The following is a 17581-nucleotide window of genomic DNA, read 5'->3' on the forward strand; positions in this document are numbered from 1 at the left end:
TGACCGCCCCGCTCCCTCAGCCAAGGACTGAGAGAGAAATGTTCCATTTTAAAAACTGGCTAAAAGTCCTGGAAATGCTCAGAGGCAGCCAGAATGGAAAAAGATGCTCAAAGGGAACAGAACTTCTCAAAGAGGCTGAGGCTGCCCTGTCCTGTGTGACACGTGGAAAAGTTGACAAATGTAACGTCCAGGCGGTTGGTGGGAGAACTGGTCATGGTCTTTGGCAAATTGCTCCCTCGGCCCTCCCCCCTCCCCCCCCCCACACCCCTGTCACAGCCCCACCCTGGGAGGGAGCGCTTGGGACCACCTCAGAGGAAGCCTTCTGCTGGTGGTGACTCAGTCCTGAATCTCTGCCCCAAGTTGGAGACTTCGAGGAGGACTAGGAGCCCCTCCTTGGGCCTCGTGGGGCAGCGGACCCACCAGGCCCGTCCAGCCAGCGTTTGTTTTGAAGCCCCAGGTCTCAGGCCACCTCTCCCCCGGGTCCCCTGTGCTTGGCCACGTCAGCCGCACCTTGGCATAGGCATGGGATGGCCGAGGGTGGAGGGGGGAATGTCCCATCTCTCATGTCTACCTCTCCTGGGCATCCAGGGTGCCACTTTCTTCCCCAACCTCTTGCCTCTCCCCGTGCCCCCCCCCCCCGCCCCATCTTCTCAGCCTCCATCTCGCCCTCAGAATCACTACCTGCGACCCAGGCACGCTAACCTCCAGGTCTCTTCCCACATAGGAGGATCCACCTGAGGGGCCTGACCCAGGCATGGGAAGAGGGACAGGACTGGTTTGAGGTTGGCCCTACCTGGGTCCCACGTGACCACCAAGTGGGGAGGGCAGGCCAGTGGGACTCGAGGTTCCTGTGGGTGGGTTCCCCATCATCAGCTCAGCGAGGCCCCCTCCCCGAGGAGGAGCTTGACCATGAGCCAGAGGAACTGGCGTCCACTCACCCTGGCAAGGAGGGCAAAGACATCCATCCTTCATTCATTCTGTCTTTCCTTCAACATGCCCTCTTTGAGCCCCAGCCTCGTGCCTGGCCCTGCCCCTGCCCTCAGGGCAGCCACAATCCTGTTCATGGGGTGGGGGGCCACAGAGAGGCCCCTAACCCAGCTCTTGGGGTGGTCAGGGCAGGCTTTCTGGAGGAGGTGGCAGCCAACAGTCTTGAAGGAGAATGAAGCAGCCTGGGCTTTGTCCAGAGCCGGGCTGAGCTGAGGGCAGAGTTCACAGGCAGAGAGAGAAAGGTTTGGAGCAACTTCCCTTTCGTCCTCAGTTGATAAAAACTGGAGGGAAATGGGTGCTGCTGAGCTCCTACCCCAAAGCAGTGGGGTAGAGACCGGTCGCCTGGCCAGCTCAGAGCTGGTCGGACACCAATGGGGATGATGGTGCCAGGCCGGGGCATGCAAAGGGAGGCAAAACTGGGTGGATCCTACCAAGAGGGCCCGGGGCCCAGTCAGGCCCCCGCGGGGTACTGCTCATGCTGCTGGCACCCCACTCCGCATGCCGCCCACCCTGTGCCCTCGCATGTCCTGCCTGGGGCTCCTGCATGTCCAGTATGTGCCTGCTTGTTTCCCCTGGCCCCTCCCTCAGCTCTGACAGGGCCACTGCCTGTCCCCAGCCTGACTCAGGAGGCCAGCTGGCACCTTGGGCCCTGCCCTCCCCAGACTCTTCCTGGATAGGAATCTCGAGGCTGTTCTCTGCCTGATTCCACCCGACTCCTGATCCCACCTGATTCCTCCAAGCTTCTGGGAGGACAAGGAGTAGCCCCAAGGGTCAGCGAAAGCTTTGGGAGCTAACGGTCCCCCAAACAAAGGCCTCAATCGAACAGTCTGTTTCCAAGATGGCTGCCACCAAGGCGGCCGAGGAGGCTGAGCCCCGTGGCATTTCCGCCCTTGGGAACTGCCCTCCCCCGGAAGTTGCCCAAGTAGGCCAGAGAAGAGGGCCTGGAACCAGAAAGACCTTTGAATTGCCATTTGGATCCTACACTTGGGGGAAAGGGTGGCCGTGGCTTGGTGCCTTCAGCTTCCTGGGACCCCAGGCCTCTCTTCCCCTCATCTCGGGCATTCTGTGTGTGCCTCCCACCCCACGCCCCTGGATCCCTGGATTCTGGTGGGGTGGGGGTGCCCCCCGCCGGTGCCCCCTGTGTACGTGGCTCTCTCCCCTCCCGCCCTTCCCCAGCTCCAGCAGTACCCCCGCCTGCGGGAGGAGATGGAGCGCATCGTGACCACCCACATCCGGGAGCGCGAGGGTCGGACCAAGGAGCAGGTGAGTCCCTCTTGCCCCTCCCTCCCCCCCCCCCCCCCCCCCCCCCCGCTCTCCTCCTCCTTCCCATTTTGTCTCTTCTGTCTCCATCTCCCTTACACTTTCTCGCCTCTACTCTCTGCTTCTCTCTCTTTGTTAAAAAAATTTTTTAATGTTTATTTAATCTTGAGAGAGACAGAGACAGAGAGACAGAGCGTGAGAGGGGGAGGGGCAGAACGAGAGAGGGACACGTTATGGGAAGCAGGCTCCAGGCTCTGAGCTGTCAGCACAGAGCCCGACGCGGGGCTCGAACTCACAAACTCACGAGCCATGAGATCATGACGTGAGCCGAAGTCGGATGCTTAACCCACTGAGCCACCAGGCTCCCCTCTGCTTCTCTTTTTTATTGTGGTAAAATATATATAACATGAAATTTACTATTTTAACCATTTTTAAGCATGCAGTTCAGTGGCCTTAAGCACATTCACAGTGTCACGCAGCCATTAGCACCATCTGTCTCCAGAACTTTTTCATCTGCCCAAACTGAACCTCATTAAACAGGGACTCGCCGTCCCCTGCTCCCCACCAGCCCCTGGCAACCATCTTTCTACTTTGTGTGTCTATGAATTTGACCGCTCTAGGTGGAAGCTTACAACTGTCCTGGTTTTTTTTTTTTTTTAAATTCTGTTTCCTTTTTTTTTTTTTAAGTTTATTTATTTTTGAGAACAAGAGGGAGATAAGAGAGAGGGCGTATGAACAGGGAAGGGCAGAAAGAGAGGGAGAGAGAGAGAACTCCAAGCAGGCTCTGAGCTGCCAGCGCAGAGTCTGATGTGGGGCTCGATCTCACAAATCGTGAGATTATGACCTGAGCCGAAACCAAGAGTCAGACGCTTAACTGACCGAGCCGCCCTGGCACCCCAACAATTGTCCTTTTGTGTCGGGATTATTTTACTTAGCACAATTTCTTCAGGGTTCATCCCTGTTGTAGCGGGTGTCAGAATTTCCATCCTTTGAAAGCCTTTTAAGGTATATACCGCATAGTGTTTAGCCATTTGGGCTGTTTCCACCTTTTGGCTCTTATGAATAATGCTTCTACAAACATTAGTGTGCAAATGTCTCTTTGAGACCCCGCTTCCAGCTCTCTGGGGTATACACCCGGAAGTGGGATTGCCGAATCATTTGGTAATTCTGTATTTAACTTTTTGAGGAGCCGCCATACTGTTTTCCATACTATTTATTTCCATAGTATTTCCATACTATTTCCATACTATTTACTGGAGCTGTGCCATCTTGCATTTCCACTCTCTCCTTCTCAACCTTCTGACAGTCTGTCCTCTCGTCGTCTCTCTTGGGGCCTCTCTCTCTATTTTCTACTTCTCCGGGTCACCATATACCTGTCATAGCCACCCCCTCTTCCATTTACGTAGTCATTTATCAAGTATTCATTCATTCATTCATTCATTCACTGATTCATTCAGTCACAAACATGGTCCCTGTTCATTCATTCATTCATCAATTCATTCAATCACAAACATGGTCCCTGAATGTTGCCTCTGAGCCGGAGGAGCAGAGATGAGCAGGCTCCCTCATGGCCCTCATGAAGCTCACAGGCGAGTCCTCCTTGCTTGTCCATCTCTCAGTCATCCTTCTGTCTATACCTGCCTCTGGCTCCCAATTCCCAGCCCTTCTCCATGATGGTGCTGTCCACGTCTTTGTTTGGATGTGGTGTCTTTGAATCCTTACAGATCTCTTTCATTTCAAAAGTGATAAATACTTAATAAAATATTCAGTCAGTATAAAAGCAATTAAATTACAAGTAAGTGTTCCTTCATTGACTCTTCCCTGCCCCCAGCTCCTCCCACAAAATAGCCATCATGCACAGTTCGATGTGTTCCCTTCCAGGCCCAGGCATTTTTTTTTTTTTCTAGGCGCATCCAGATTCCAGATTCCATCTTAATCTTCCGTAACCACAGCCCTGCTGTGTGTCTTGCCTTTTTTCTCTAACGATAATTGTGGTAGCTAACATCTGTGGAGCCCCCGTTACATGTCAGACATGTGATCTGCCTCATTTCATGTGTCTTCACCACTCCTGTGAGGCAGAAACACTTCATCTGTGGAACTTGAGGCTCAGTGAGCACAGGCTTATTACAGGGAGCAGTGGGGCTTGGGTCAAAACCCGGCAGTGTGCCTCAGGAATGTCACTCTGGGGGCGCCTGGGTGGCTCAGGCGGTTGAGCGGCTGACTCTGGCTCAGGTCACGGTCTCACGGTTTGTGGGTTCGAGCCCCGCGTCAGGCTCTGTGCTGACAGCGAAGGGCCCACTTCGGATCCTCTGTCTCCCTCCCTCTGTGCCTCTCCCCCGCTCTTGCTTTCTCTCCCTCTCTCAAAAATAAACATTTAAACAAATTTTATTTTTTCCACTTTCCACTTAAAAAAAAAAAAAGTCACTCTGGTCGTGACTCAGTTCTGAATCCCATTAGCCCTCATTATTTGCAAAGGGGATCTTCCCATCCCAGAACTTAGAAATTGTCCTCATTCTTTTTTTTTAAGTTTTTAGAAGTTTATTTATTTATTTTGAGAGAGAGAGAGCACAAGCAGGAGAGGGGCAGAGAGAAGGAGAGACAGAATCCCAAGTAGGCTTTGCACCATCAGCGCAGAGCCCGAAGTGGGACTCGAACTCACGAACTGCGAGATCGTGACCAGAGCCGAGATCAAGAGTCGGATGCTTAACCGATTGCACCACCCAGGCACTCGTTCTTTTGAACAGCTGTAGAGTGCTTTATTGCTTAGAAGCGACCATAATTTATTTCACTTTCTTATGGCCGTTGGCTTGTTTCCAATTTTTCACTATTACCAACCACACCACACTGAACACCCTGGGATACATAGCTTTGCTCACTTGATGAGCTTATCTACCAGATAGATACCGGCTAGATAGATAGATAAATAGATTTCTAGAAATGAATATGTGCATGTTAATATTGTTAAATATTTCCAAATTACCCTCCAAGAAGGTGATGCTAATTTACATTCCCACCAACAGTGTATGAGAATCTGTCTCCCCACAGTGTGCCCACACTGGTCACTATCAATATTTATTATTCATTTGATAGATTATGAAAGGGTCTCATTGTTTTCATTTACATTTCTTTATTAATGAGGGTGAGCTGTTTTTTTTACACATCCTTATTGATTATATGCGTTTCTTCTATGAATTATGCAACCATGTTCTCTGACTATTTTTGATTTGTGTTTCTTGTCTGCCTTTCACTTATTGACTTGTAGGAACTCTTTTATTTATTATGGATACTATTACTGATGTGTTGATTGATTTATTATGGATTCTATAGGTGCCATAAGTATATTTCTTCCAGCTTTTCATGCATTTTAAAACTTTGCCGTACTTTTTCCCCTTGCCTGCTGACGTGTGCATCCTCAAAGGTCATGCTTCTCATCGATATTGAGTTGGCTTACATGAATACCAATCATGAGGACTTCATAGGCTTTGCCAAGTGAGTGCTCCCTAGGCAGAGAAGGTGACAGCTCCCGGGAGTGCGTGTGTGTGTGTGTGCGTGTGCGTGTGCGTGTGTGTGCGCGCGCATGCATGCATGCATGTATAGGACACAGGCCTGCTGGGCTGACCCTCTGAGCGTGGTGCCCACTGGGTAGTGGCATTGAAGCAAGGCCTCTTGAGAGAAGTTCTGAGACTCTTCCTTCGCTCCCTATTAGTGCTCAGCAGAGGAGCAACCAGATGAACAAGAAGAAGGCTTCAGGGAACCAGGTGAGTGAACCCCAGTGCCCCAGCCGGAAGGATGGAGGGTGCCGGACGGACGCCAAGCTCTGAGAGTCCCCTCCCCCCGAGGGGAAGGGTCTCACAGGGGCCAGGGAGCCTGTCAGCTGCCAGCCACAAGCCTCCCACTCTGCCTCAGTAACCCTCTCTCCTCTCTCCCGATGCCTCTCGTGGTTGCTATGGTTACCTCTTTGCAGGATGAGATTCTGGTGAGTACCAGGACTGGGGCTCTTGGCTTATGTAGTGAGGGGGAGGAGGGGGCCCATTTGTAGTGGGGACACACGGGGGGGAAAGGGCACCTTGGCCTGAGCTGCTTGCACACACCAGCACATGGGTGTCCACACACGATCTCAGTCCAGAGGCAAGGCTTAGCCATACACAGAGCCCATCAGCCTACCCATCAGTGTGCATGAGCTAAGTATCTACTTCAGTCAAAGGTAGATCATGTGGGCCGGGTGAGTGAAAATGGCTGGTGGGGGCCTGGAAATCATTAGGTGCTCCTTAAATATCTGTTGGATGGATGGATGGATGGATGGATGGATGAGAGAGAAATCTATTTTTAAGGTAGCCATCTCTACCAGAGAGTTGAGTAAAGAGATGAGTGAAATATCAAGAAACATGTCCCTCTTTGCCTTCTTCTGCCCTTCAGATCTCTGCTGAAACACCACTTCTCATCCTCACCTGTACACACAAGCCATAATCTGGAATTTTCCAGAGGCCATAGTTTCTTTACAATAATCTAGGTGTTTGTGTGATTATTGGCTTCATATCTGGTTCCTTCTCAAACCCCATGAGGGAAAGGGCTGGGTCTCTCTTGTCCATCAGCACATTCTCAGCCCTCAGCCCGGGGCCTGGCACACAGTAGGTGCTCACTAGAATGAAGGCACTGATGAATGTAATATCCCAGGGCAATTCGGTTCAGCAAACGCTCGGTGGCGTCTACGCTGTGCTGGTCCCTGGACAGGAGTCAGACCTTGGTGCTGTCCCTTGGAGACCCGAGCCTGCAGTCAGGACCCAGGCAGGGTGGGAACTGGAAGAGCAGGAGGTCTCTGGTGCAGGGGCTCTGGTTGGAGGTTTGGCAGAGCTGGGGGTGGCCGAGGGAGGACGAAGGCTGCAAGTCAGCAGGAAGTAGCATGACAAGGTCTGCTGGTCAGATCCTGGGGTATGGAGTGCCGGGGCGTGGCATTTGGACTCAATTCTGAAGACAGTGGCAAGACACTGAGGGGATCCTCACCGAACCGGGACAGGGTGGAAGAAGGATCATGGGGCACCTGGCTCTCTTGTTTCTGTTAAAGGCTAAGACAGCTACGCCGCTACTGATCCACTGCGTGACTTGGGTTCTCTGCAAGGTTCTTGGGGAAGCCAGAGAGGGTCAAGGAAGGCTCCAGGAGGGTTTTGGGGGCCTCGGAAGTGGGCCTGACCCCAGAGGGCTTTCCTGCGAGCCCCAGGCTCCTCTTCTCTGGATGCTCAGAAAAGCCAGGGAGGTCAGGGACAGGGGATGGAGCAGAAGAAGCTTCCTCACACTCAGGATGGCCCACCGCTAGGGTCTACTTAGTGGCCTTGACCTTGGAGTAGAATCTGCAGGGCCTGGTCTGCGGTGATGGCTCAGGATGGTCTTGGGGACAGCAGCTTCCTACAATGAAAAGAGACCTTTGCCTGTTACTCTGGGCTCCCCAGGGACAAAGGGGCCTGTTCAGTTCGTGCTCAGCCCTTCCCCTTGCTCCCACTCCCCAACACCCCACTCCTGTCCAGAGCCTGGGGCCAGAGACCCGGAGAACCCTACTTCTGTTGCATTCATGTGTTCATGTCACAGATGTTTATTGATCACTTTCTGCCTGCCAAGCACACTGCAAGGTGCTGGAATATACCAGTGAGCTTTTAGAGAGCTCACAATTTAGCAAGACAGGCATCAAGAGATGATGTCTCTCTCTCTCTCTCTCTCTCTCTCTCTCTCTCTCTCTCTCACACACACACACACACACACACACACACAATTTTGAATATCAGCCATTGTCACAGAAGGGAGTGATAAAAGACAATAAGACTATAGTGGGGGTCCTGACTCCTACTGGGGGCCAGGGAGGGCCCACCTGAGAATGTGACTCCTGAGCTGATGCCCGGGGCGGGGCGCATAGGAATTTGACAGACAAACAGGAGGGGAAGTGCGTTCTAGGCAGAGGCGGCAGCAGCATGTGCGAAGTCCCTGAGGTCAGAAACAAGTCTTACAATAAGGTGCATCTCAAGCTGAAAAGACCTTCAGAATCGTGTGGCCCGGTTGGCCACCTCAACTCGACTCCACACTTTGAGCAGTGGGGAGCTCATCCCCTACGAAGGCTATCAGTCCCCTACTCAGGTGGCTCTAACTATCAAAAGGCTCTTTATCCCGACCCGACCTCTGCCTTCCTGCCTCTTCCAGTCTGTTCACTTGTGGTTCAAACCAGAGCAGGTCTGGCCTGCTCTGACCGGCCAGGCCTCCAAGAGCTAGAAGAGGGGCGGGCTTTTGAGCACCTCTCTTTGCCTACCCCGTCCTCCGCAGGGAATCCGGGCCTCTGCCCACTGACCTCCCGCCCTCTCACCCTCCAGGTCATCCGGAAGGGCTGGCTGACCATCAACAACATTGGCATCATGAAGGGGGGCTCCAAGGAGTACTGGTTTGTGCTGACGGCCGAGAATCTGTCCTGGTATAAGGATGACGAGGTAAGGAAAGAGCCACTGGTCGGGGGTGAGGCTCAGACACCTGGGCTAGGAGTAGACCGAACCACCCAACAAACGGGGTTTTCTTAATCCCATCAAAGACCCTCGGATGGAGTTGGGCTGCGAAGATCCAGGCAATCCCGGGAGCTCATCCAGGCTGGACAGAGAAGATGGCTTATCAGGATCGGGGAGCCTGGGGCTCAGCGCCCTGGAGAGGGTGGGCAGGGGTGCTGGGCACCCCCCTGACCCCACCAGCCCTGTGGCCTTCCTGTTTTCCTGCTCCAAGGGCGCGCCGCCTCCCCCGTGGCCCCCACAGGCCTATGACACACACACGTCCAGCTGCCAGACGCCCTGTTAACCCCTGCACCCCAGTCCCCCAGACCCTGTCGGTGCAGAGGAGGTGCCCCAGATGCCTCGAGGCTGAAGGACCAGGAGTGATGGGGCCCTGTAGAGGAGCCACGGAAAACCCCTCCTTGCCCACAGGGGCAGACAGAGCCCCTGCCGTCTCCCTCCCCTGCTGCTGGTCTCCTTTAAGAATGAGTCTATTTGGCTTCCACATCTGGATTCCAGAGGTGACCAGAGAGAATAGGGAGGGCTGGGGGCGGGAGGGGGGCTTGTAGTAATGAACTCCAGCTGGCCACAGAGTGGGGGAGGGGACCCTCTTCCTGAGGAAGCTTTTAGAGGAGAGGGCGCTCTCGGTGGGGGAGTGGGGCTGGGGTGGGGGCTGTGATTTTGGTCTCCGAGCCCCCTCCTTGATCCCCGCCCCCTCCAAGTCATCCCGGGCAAGCCCCCCCCCCCCCATCTTGGGCCGGGCCCTCTGTCGTCACTGGCTGGGGCGCCAAGCCATCTGGACCTCATTACCCCAACGCTGGCCTCTCCCAGAGCATGGGGCCCCTGGAAGGGAGGGAGTGTGAGGTGGCGTGACGAGGTGGGGGGGGGGGGGTCGCTTCCTGCTCTGTCGCTCAGGCAGGCTACCTAGACCCCTCGTGGGCCGGGGGTGCTGACCGCTGGCCCCAGAACTCCTGGTGCCCTTATGTTGGGCTCCTCATACGGGGCCAGGGGACCGTGTGACCTGGGGCTGAGGGCTACACTGCAGGGAAATGTATCCAAGAGGGGCCCTGTCTTCCCGTGACGGGGTCTCATTGAGCTTTGTGTGCACGTTCGAGTGGGGTCGCCTGTGGGAGCCGTGCTGAGTTGGTGTGGGCGGGGTGGGGGTGGGCAGCGAATGCCGGGAGGCGGGGTGTGCGAGGCTGGTGGATGTTGGGGGGGGTTGTGGGAGAGCGTTTGGGGTGTAAGCATCTAGGTGTGGTTGGGGGCAGACAGTGTGTGCCTGAGGTCTGACTCTGGGGCGTGTGCGCCTGTGCTCGGTGTATAAGTGAAGGTGCGTGTATGTGGCAGATGGACTTGAGGAGGGAGGGTGTGCACGGGGAACAATATGCATGTACTTGGGACGTAAGGATGGGAGAGGGCCGGTGTTCCATGGTGAGGGTGCGCGTGTACGCGCACGTGTGTGTGCGTGAGGTGTGCAGGAGTCACAGATGTGTGATTTTAGTTTGGGTGTGGGAATGTATGTGCCTGAGTTGGGGGGGGGGGTGCGTGTCGAGTCGTTGAGTTCGTGTGTGTGTGTGTGTGTGTGTGTGTGTTGGATGTGAGTGGAGTTTTGCACTAGAACACCTGGGGGACATGGAGGTGGTCTGGGCTGTGAGGAGCGTGATCTGTCCCCCTCTCTACCCCAGCCGCCAGCCCTCTGGCCTTTGGGACTCGGGTGGCCCTCTGGGCAGACAGGCGGCTGCCCAAACCCCCAGCCCTCGCTGACCCCCCAGCTTCTCATTTCTTCCTCTGCCACCCGTCAGCACCCACGTCCCGTCTCACAGCAGGGTACCCCCCTTCCCTCTGCACCTCCTCCCAGCATCCCTCCCAACCCGGCCCCCCCCCCCCAGTCCCCTGCCCGGTCTCCAGACTCCGGTTCTGGGATGGCGTGTGGGGGTCGGTCCAGCTCTCCAGCGGCGGTGCCGAGGGTCTAACCCAGCCCAGCCTAACCAATGTGCAGACTACTGTACAATTTGGGAGTCCTGAACAGATAGTCTAAACACTGGGTAGACGGAGTGGAGGTGTCCTCTGATCCATCCAGGCAGCAGTGTCTGTCGGTCGGGTGGGAGCTTCGGCCCCGTCTCCTGGAGATCCAAGGCCCCCCAGCCCCAGCCCAGCCAGCCCGTGGTCCCCTCTCTGCTCCCGACTCCCCTTCTGCCTCCTTTGACGTGGCAGGGGTGAGCGGGAGCTGTGGCTGGGAAGGAGGGGCCTGGGGAGGGGGCCGGCCAGCAGGAAGGGAGGGGTGGGGGGAGGAGGCCGCTCCTACCTAGAGTCCAACCCCAGAGCGCAGGCAGGGCGGCAGGGCGGGTGGTGGCGGGGCCTCCCTCGAACGCTTCCAGATGTTCCCTGGCCGCGTGTGCAACTTCCTCCTCTCCTCCCCCAGCCGCCCTCTGGGGCTCCTGGCCACCCGCCTGGCATAAAGAAGGCTTTATGTGGCTGGATGGGCCAGGCGGGTGGAGGGGGGGGGGGCAGAAGGAGGTGGGCAGGACTGGGAGCAGGGTCCTCCTAAACCCAGCCCCTGACCCGTGGTCCTGGCCGAGGCTCGTGCCCAAGCCCTGAGTCCCTGAGACCCACATAGACATCCCCGCCCGCCCCCCACACCCCACCGCCGGTCACAGCATGGGTCCTGTGGTGTGGGCAAGTGGGGTGCCGGCAGCAGAAACCCTTGTCCTCCTCCCAGAGCCCGATCCTGGACTATCTCGTCCGCAGATCCCCGGGCCTTCCCTTGAACGTAGCAACCTACAGACAGATCTCAGCCCATGGCAGGCACACACGCGCGTGCACGTCGGCCTGGCGCCCACATGCGCATCCACAGATACACATCACTCCTCCCAGAGGGCTCCGGCCAAACCAATCCCATTAAACAGGCCACAGGCACGCAAATGTGTGTGCCCGCAGTGTGGCCCGCGGGCACGCTCCGTACGACACAGGTATTTACAGTTGCCACCCGCATCTACAAAAGCGTGCACACATCCGCCTTGACACACGGTGGTGACAGCGTACGTGCTCGGGCCGGCGTGCGTTCGCACAGGCACACGGCCACACACACGTTGCACACACAGGCGTACCACCTCCGGGTCTGTGCCGTGCGCCTGATTGCTAACACATGGGTGGGTTGGGGGGAGTGGGCTGAGCCGGCCCTTTGAAGCCGCCGGGGCTGCCGGCGGCCCCCCCTTCTCTGTCTCTCTGTCTCCACAGTCAGGAAATGAAGTCAGCAGCTTATCCGAAGCAGGTCTCCTTTGGCCGGGCCGGCGGGGAGAGAGGCTTTGAGGGCGGGGTCCCTGGCTGGGGCCGGCCTGGACTGCATCCAGGGCTCACTTGGGGTGGGACTGGGACCCACCCTCAGCCTGGCCACCCTGCGCTCTTGGGAACGGCTTGAAGGTCATTGGGCACCAGAGGTGCTCAGCAGGCCCAGGGCTCCAGCTCTCTTCAGACAGCACCTGTTCAGTGCAGGGGGGCCCTGGCGCCCAGAAGCCCGGGGCCACTCTGGGGGTCCGCAGCCCCAGCCCCCTGCCCCCAGCACAGAGTGCTCTTCGGACGTGAGGCGCGGCCCCCCTCACCGTTGCTCCCATCTCTATCCGCAGGAGAAAGAGAAGAAATACATGCTTTCCGTGGACAACCTGAAGCTGCGGGATGTGGAGAAAGGTTTCATGTCGAGCAAGCACATCTTTGCCCTCTTTAACACTGAGCAGAGGTGGGTCCCCAGACCCTGCAAGCCCCAAACCAGCCTCACTGGGCAGAGAGGGGAGGGACCCTGCCCTGAGCCCCACAGCGCGTCATTCATTTGACAGATATTTACCCAGTCCCTACTCGGTGCTGGACTTCATATCAAAATCTCCTTCCCCCTTCCGCCGCCCCCCCCCCCCACCTTCCAGTCATTCGGTTAGTGGGTTAGTGCCTGTTCTGCATAGACTCTGCCGGGCACTGGGGACGAAGAAAAGCCCATCAGGCCTGGTCCCCTTCTTGTTGCTCAGTGTCCAGTGGGGTCCGTGACAATACCGGGTCTCTCCCCTCCCAAGCCAGGGCTGACTCCTGTGGGCTTCACCTCCCTCGAGATGAGGGTTCAGTACAGTTGCCATCAGGGAGGTCCCCAGAGGGCCAGGGAGGGAGCCACTGGGGGCTGCCTGGTCAGGGATGTCCCTCTTATGAGGGGCTCAGTCCCCCTTTTTCTTAGAGCATCGTACTCCTGGTTTCACTGAATCCTGACAGTGACCCAGGGAGGTAGGAGTCATTATTAACCCATCTTCTAGACAAGGAAACTGAAGCTTGGAGAGAGGAGGATTGCCCAGGGTCACACAGCTGGGAAGTGAGAGAGCCAGGACTGGACTCCAGGCATGATGACCGCCCCCCCCCCCCATCCATGCATGCCCTTAACCACCTGGGTGAGTGGGTTTCATGCCTTTTCCCCTCCCTGCCTGCCCTTGCAGGAATGTCTACAAGGATTATCGGCAGCTGGAACTGGCCTGTGAGACACAGGAGGAGGTGGACAGCTGGAAGGCCTCCTTCCTGAGGGCTGGCGTGTATCCGGAGCGCGTTGGGGTGAGTGGTGGTGCCGGGAGGGGGCCAAGCCACCTGGGTCACCAGCCTCAGCCCTTACGGGCTCGGAAACAGCACAGATGCCCCCCCCCTACCTGTCCTGGGGCGGGGTCAGAGTTAAGCCTTCCTCCCGTCCTCCAGTGCTGGTTTTACGTGACCCTCCTCTGGCCCCTCCTCTGCCCCGTTGGCATTTCGCGCATCCCCTGCATATAATGGTGGTTTCTTGTGGCCACTCCACTTTCCTCCTCTCTTTCCCTGATGTCTAGAGTTGCTTTAGCGTGGGGGTAGGGCGCCCTGAGTTCACTCCCCTTCTCCTCTGTGTGTGTGTCTGCTCCGGCTCTGCTTGCTGGTGGTGGCGGCGGTGGCAATGCTGGCGGCGTGACCTCTGTGGCTTTGGCGTGGGCCTCCCAGGACAAGGAGAAAGTGAGTGTGCCCCTCCCTCGCCTTCAGCCAGGTGTCTCCAGCCTGGCCGCAGCTCCGGCCAGGTCTTTAGAATCAGGAAGGGACCTTGGAAAGCCTTTCCTAATCGATGGACTGGGAAACTGAGGCAAATTCTAGGCACTAGACTGAGCGCCGAGATAAGACTGAACAGGGTCTGGGGTCTTCAGAGGCACTGGGCAGAGCCCAGATGCAGAGCGTTTGGGGGAGTTGGCATCTGTGTGTGCAGGCCATTTGTTCTGTGCGCCTCAGTGTTCCAGGCCACCCTTGGAGGGAGGGGCCAAGCCCCTGGGGGCGCCTAGAACCTGGCTGCGAGAGCCCAGCCACCCTAATGCCCTCTATTCTCAATGGCAGGCCAGCGAGACTGAGGAGAATGGTTCGGACAACTTCATGCACTCCATGGACCCACAGCTAGAGCGGCAGGTGGAGACCATCCGGAACCTGGTGGACTCGTACATGGCCATCGTTAACAAGACCGTGAGGGACCTCATGCCGAAGACCATCATGCATCTCATGATCAACAATGTGGGTGCAACGCTTCGTGGGCGGTGGGTGCTCTTTTGGGACCAGGGAAGCAGCAGCCAGGTTGGCCCCGGGGAGGCACAGGCCAGTCCCATGGGACCAGGTCTAGAGAGGTAGGTATAGGGCCACGCCAGAGCTGTCCAAAAGAAATAAAATGTGAGTTCCTTGTATTATTTTGTAGATTCACATATCCAAGTCACTACAAATGTTCTTAAATGTTTTCCAAAAGGGACTGGGAATCACATCTTTTGAGAAGTCCCAGACTGTGTTTTAAAATACATACCCCAGAGGGGGGCGCCTGGGTGGCTCAGTCGGTTAAGCGTCCGACTTCAGCCCGGGTCACGATCTCGCGGTCCGTGAGTTCGAGCCCCGCGTCAGGCTCTGGGCTGATGGCTCAGAGCCTGGAGCCTGTTTCCGATTCTGTGTCTCCCTCTCTCTCTGCCCCTCCCCCGTTCATGCTCTGTCTCTCTCTGTCCCAAAAATAAATAAACGTGGAAAAAAAAAAATACATACCCCAGAGAACCACTACCATCCATGGCTTAGTGAAAAAAAGCATGGCTGCCAGAGAATTAGTACTGTGTTTGAATCCTGGCTTTGCCACAGATTCTGTTTGACTTTCAGTAAACTACCCTCTCTGAGCCTCTGCTCCCTTGTATGTAAAATATGGATAATAACAGAGTTGAGAATTAAAGGGATAAAAAGAACAGAGTAACGCAGTGCCTGGCACATAGTAGGTGCTCAGCACATCACTGAATAACGAACGAGTAAGTAAGACACAGGCCTGTGGCATAAAAAACCTCAGTGCCTCTCCGTGAATATCCCAGAGCCTGGGCCAGGTAGCACCTGCGGAGTTTAAGGAGAACATTAACTTCCCCCCCCCAACCCCCTACACACACAGACACATTTCATCCAATCCAAACACACATTTACACCTGTCACTCAAGGGCTCAGAAAATTTAAACTGTCATCCACCTTATTTTGGCCCAGTGGATCATGCAAGTCCTTGGACAGGGTGCAAATGCCCCATTTTACAGATGGGGAAACTGAGACCGAAACAAAGCTGAACAACTAGGTGTCCTGGTTGCATGATAGGCCCTGGGAGCCCTCCCCAATCTATGACTTGGAACAGGTCAGTTTTCCTCTCTGGACTATCTGAGGAAAGAGCAAGGACCGGGACGGAGAAGTGGCGGGCGGGGGAGATCTCCGAGCTCAGGTGGCGGCAAAGCCAGGACACTTCCCTCTCCCCCGGCCCCGAGTTCTCAGTCCAGCGCACACACCACGGCGCAGTCAGTGTGGTACAGGCGTCAGAGCCCAGCCTGTCCTCTCTTCGCTTCCTCGCCCGCAGACGAAGGAATTCATCTTCTCGGAGCTGCTGGCCAACCTGTACTCGTGCGGGGACCAGAACACACTGATGGAGGAGTCGGCGGAGCAGGCGCAGCGGCGCGACGAGATGCTGCGCATGTACCACGCACTGAAGGAGGCGCTCAGCATCATCGGCGACATCAACACGACCACTGTCAGCACGCCCATGCCCCCGCCTGTGGACGACTCCTGGCTGCAGGTGCAGAGCGTACCGGCCGGACGCAGGTACCAGGGCCGGCCCCCACGGCCCCAAAGCCCCCCAGCCCGGGGCCCGCGGGAGGAGGGCCGGGACCGGGCAGTGGCGCGCCCGCGTCGCCGGAGCGGCTCCCACCTGGAGCAGGGGGCGGGGCTTAGAAATGGGCGGGGCTTGTTGCGGGGCGGGGCTTGCCGTGAAGCGCTGGCTGCGGGGCTGGGTGGAGCTGCAACTTTAGAGCCACCGGAGGCGGGCCTTAAACTCCGGGAACGAGTAGGGCGGGGCGGGGCGGGGCTTGCGCGCATGGGCGTGACCGGCACGGGGCTGGGGGCGGGGCTCAGGGTGGGGCGGAGCTGCTCATCTCTCCCTTCCTTGTCTTCCGCACCCTGTCGCCCGCAGGTCACCCACGTCCAGCCCCACTCCGCAGCGCCGAGCCCCCGCCGTGCCCCCAGCCCGGCCCGGGTCGCGGGGCCCTGCTCCTGGGCCTCCGCCTGCTGGGTCCGCCCTGGGGGGGGCGCCCCCCGTGCCCTCCAGGCCGGGGGCTTCCCCTGACCCCTTCGGTCCTCCCCCCCAGGTGCCCTCGCGCCCCAACCGCGCCCCGCCCGGGGTCCCCAGGTGAGTAGGGGCTGAAAGCGTCGGAAGAGACCACCGGGCGGGCGTGGCCGGGAGGGAGGTGGGGCCAGAGCCGACCCCCTCCATCCGGAGCTACGGGAGGTGTGGCCGGGAGGTGTGGCCGAGGGCTGGCGGAGCCTGCCCTCCCCAGGGAGCGCTGAGTCCCGGAGGTGGTCGTTTCTGCGGAGGGGGCCGTGGGACTCATCCCACCTGCCCCCTTCTTTCCAGCACTTGCATGGCGCTTCCCTCCCTTTTCACTTCTCTCCCACTGGTGCCTACCTCCTCCTTTCTCCTCGCTCTCCGCCTTCTCCATTCCGTCCTCCACTTCTCTCTCCCAGCCCCTAGTGACCCACCTCACGTCTGGGGATTTGAACTCAGATCTTCTCCAGATGTGGAGTTTGTTCACTTACCCTCAGGGCTACTCTGATGCCCCCCTTCTGAGTCCTGACTCTGAATTGTCCCAAGAGGGGTGTCTGGCCTCTGGCCCACAGCAACAGAGGCCAGGCTGTGACTGTGACCAGCAAGGTGTGTGTGATGTGTGTGTGGGCGTGCACACGGGTGTGAGTGTAAGAATGGCACTCAGGCACGGGGCTAGGACGCCGAGCAGCTGGGAAAGGGGACTGGGAGGGACGGGGCAATCTAATGGCTTTCTTCTTTCCCCCTGCCCCTACCTGGCCTGGACCAACATGGTGGGTGGGGGGCAGCAGTGGGTGAAAGGCTGCCCCGTTCCCAGAGGTTTCCAGGGAAAAGAATTCTACTTCATCCCTTGGCTTTGCCTTCTTGATTCATGACCCTTTTTCAAGGAAGCTCGTTCTGATATCTCAGTCCGTGTTTCCACTGGCCACATTCTCTGAGGAAGAGCACATCAGACCAATAGCATCCACCTGTGTTTCCAGATGGCTGGAGGGTAGGACCTAGCCTTCATGGGTCTAGTTTCCATGAACCCCAGATGAAGCAGAGATGGGACTTGCTTCCACGGTGCTCTGATGACCAAAGCAGATGGGTAAAGCAGGCAGCATGGTATTGGTCAAGAGCGCTGGACTGGAGCCCAGAGATTCTGGTTAACCCCGTGCTTGTAAGCAAGTCACTTTCCCTCCCAGGGCCTCAGTGTCCCTTCTAC

At 57.2% G+C, this 17581-nt stretch overlaps 1 protein-coding gene across 8 annotated transcripts in view; it reads left to right on the top strand.

Annotated features, from left to right (window-relative positions):
* The window catches only part of DNM1 (dynamin 1), a 44450-nt gene that overhangs the window by 23635 nt on the left and 3234 nt on the right, over positions 1-17581 (top strand). For 5 of the 8 annotated variants that reach the window (XM_086684153.1, XM_086684154.1, XM_086684152.1 and 2 more), the window contains exons 11-21: positions 2164-2250; positions 5666-5736; positions 5954-6005; positions 6212-6223; positions 8598-8711; positions 12383-12492; positions 13226-13337; positions 13746-13757; positions 14127-14297; positions 15640-15881; positions 16249-16464. In XM_086684153.1, the coding sequence (XP_086540279.1) occupies positions 2164-2250; positions 5666-5736; positions 5954-6005; positions 6212-6223; positions 8598-8711; positions 12383-12492; positions 13226-13337; positions 13746-13757; positions 14127-14297; positions 15640-15881; positions 16249-16464 (1199 nt within the window). Of the gene's footprint in view, positions 1-2163; positions 2251-5665; positions 5737-5953; positions 6006-6211; positions 6224-8597; positions 8712-12382; positions 12493-13225; positions 13563-13745; positions 13758-14126; positions 14298-15639; positions 15882-16248; positions 16465-17165; positions 17168-17581 lie in introns of those variants that run through there. The other 3 variants (XM_086684158.1, XM_086684156.1, XM_086684151.1) reach the window with 3 other exon arrangements.

This window comes from Puma concolor, chromosome D4, assembly GCF_028749965.1.
Source record: "Puma concolor isolate L17-30 chromosome D4, mPumCon1.1.hap2, whole genome shotgun sequence".
NCBI classification, from domain to species: domain Eukaryota; kingdom Metazoa; phylum Chordata; class Mammalia; order Carnivora; family Felidae; genus Puma; species Puma concolor.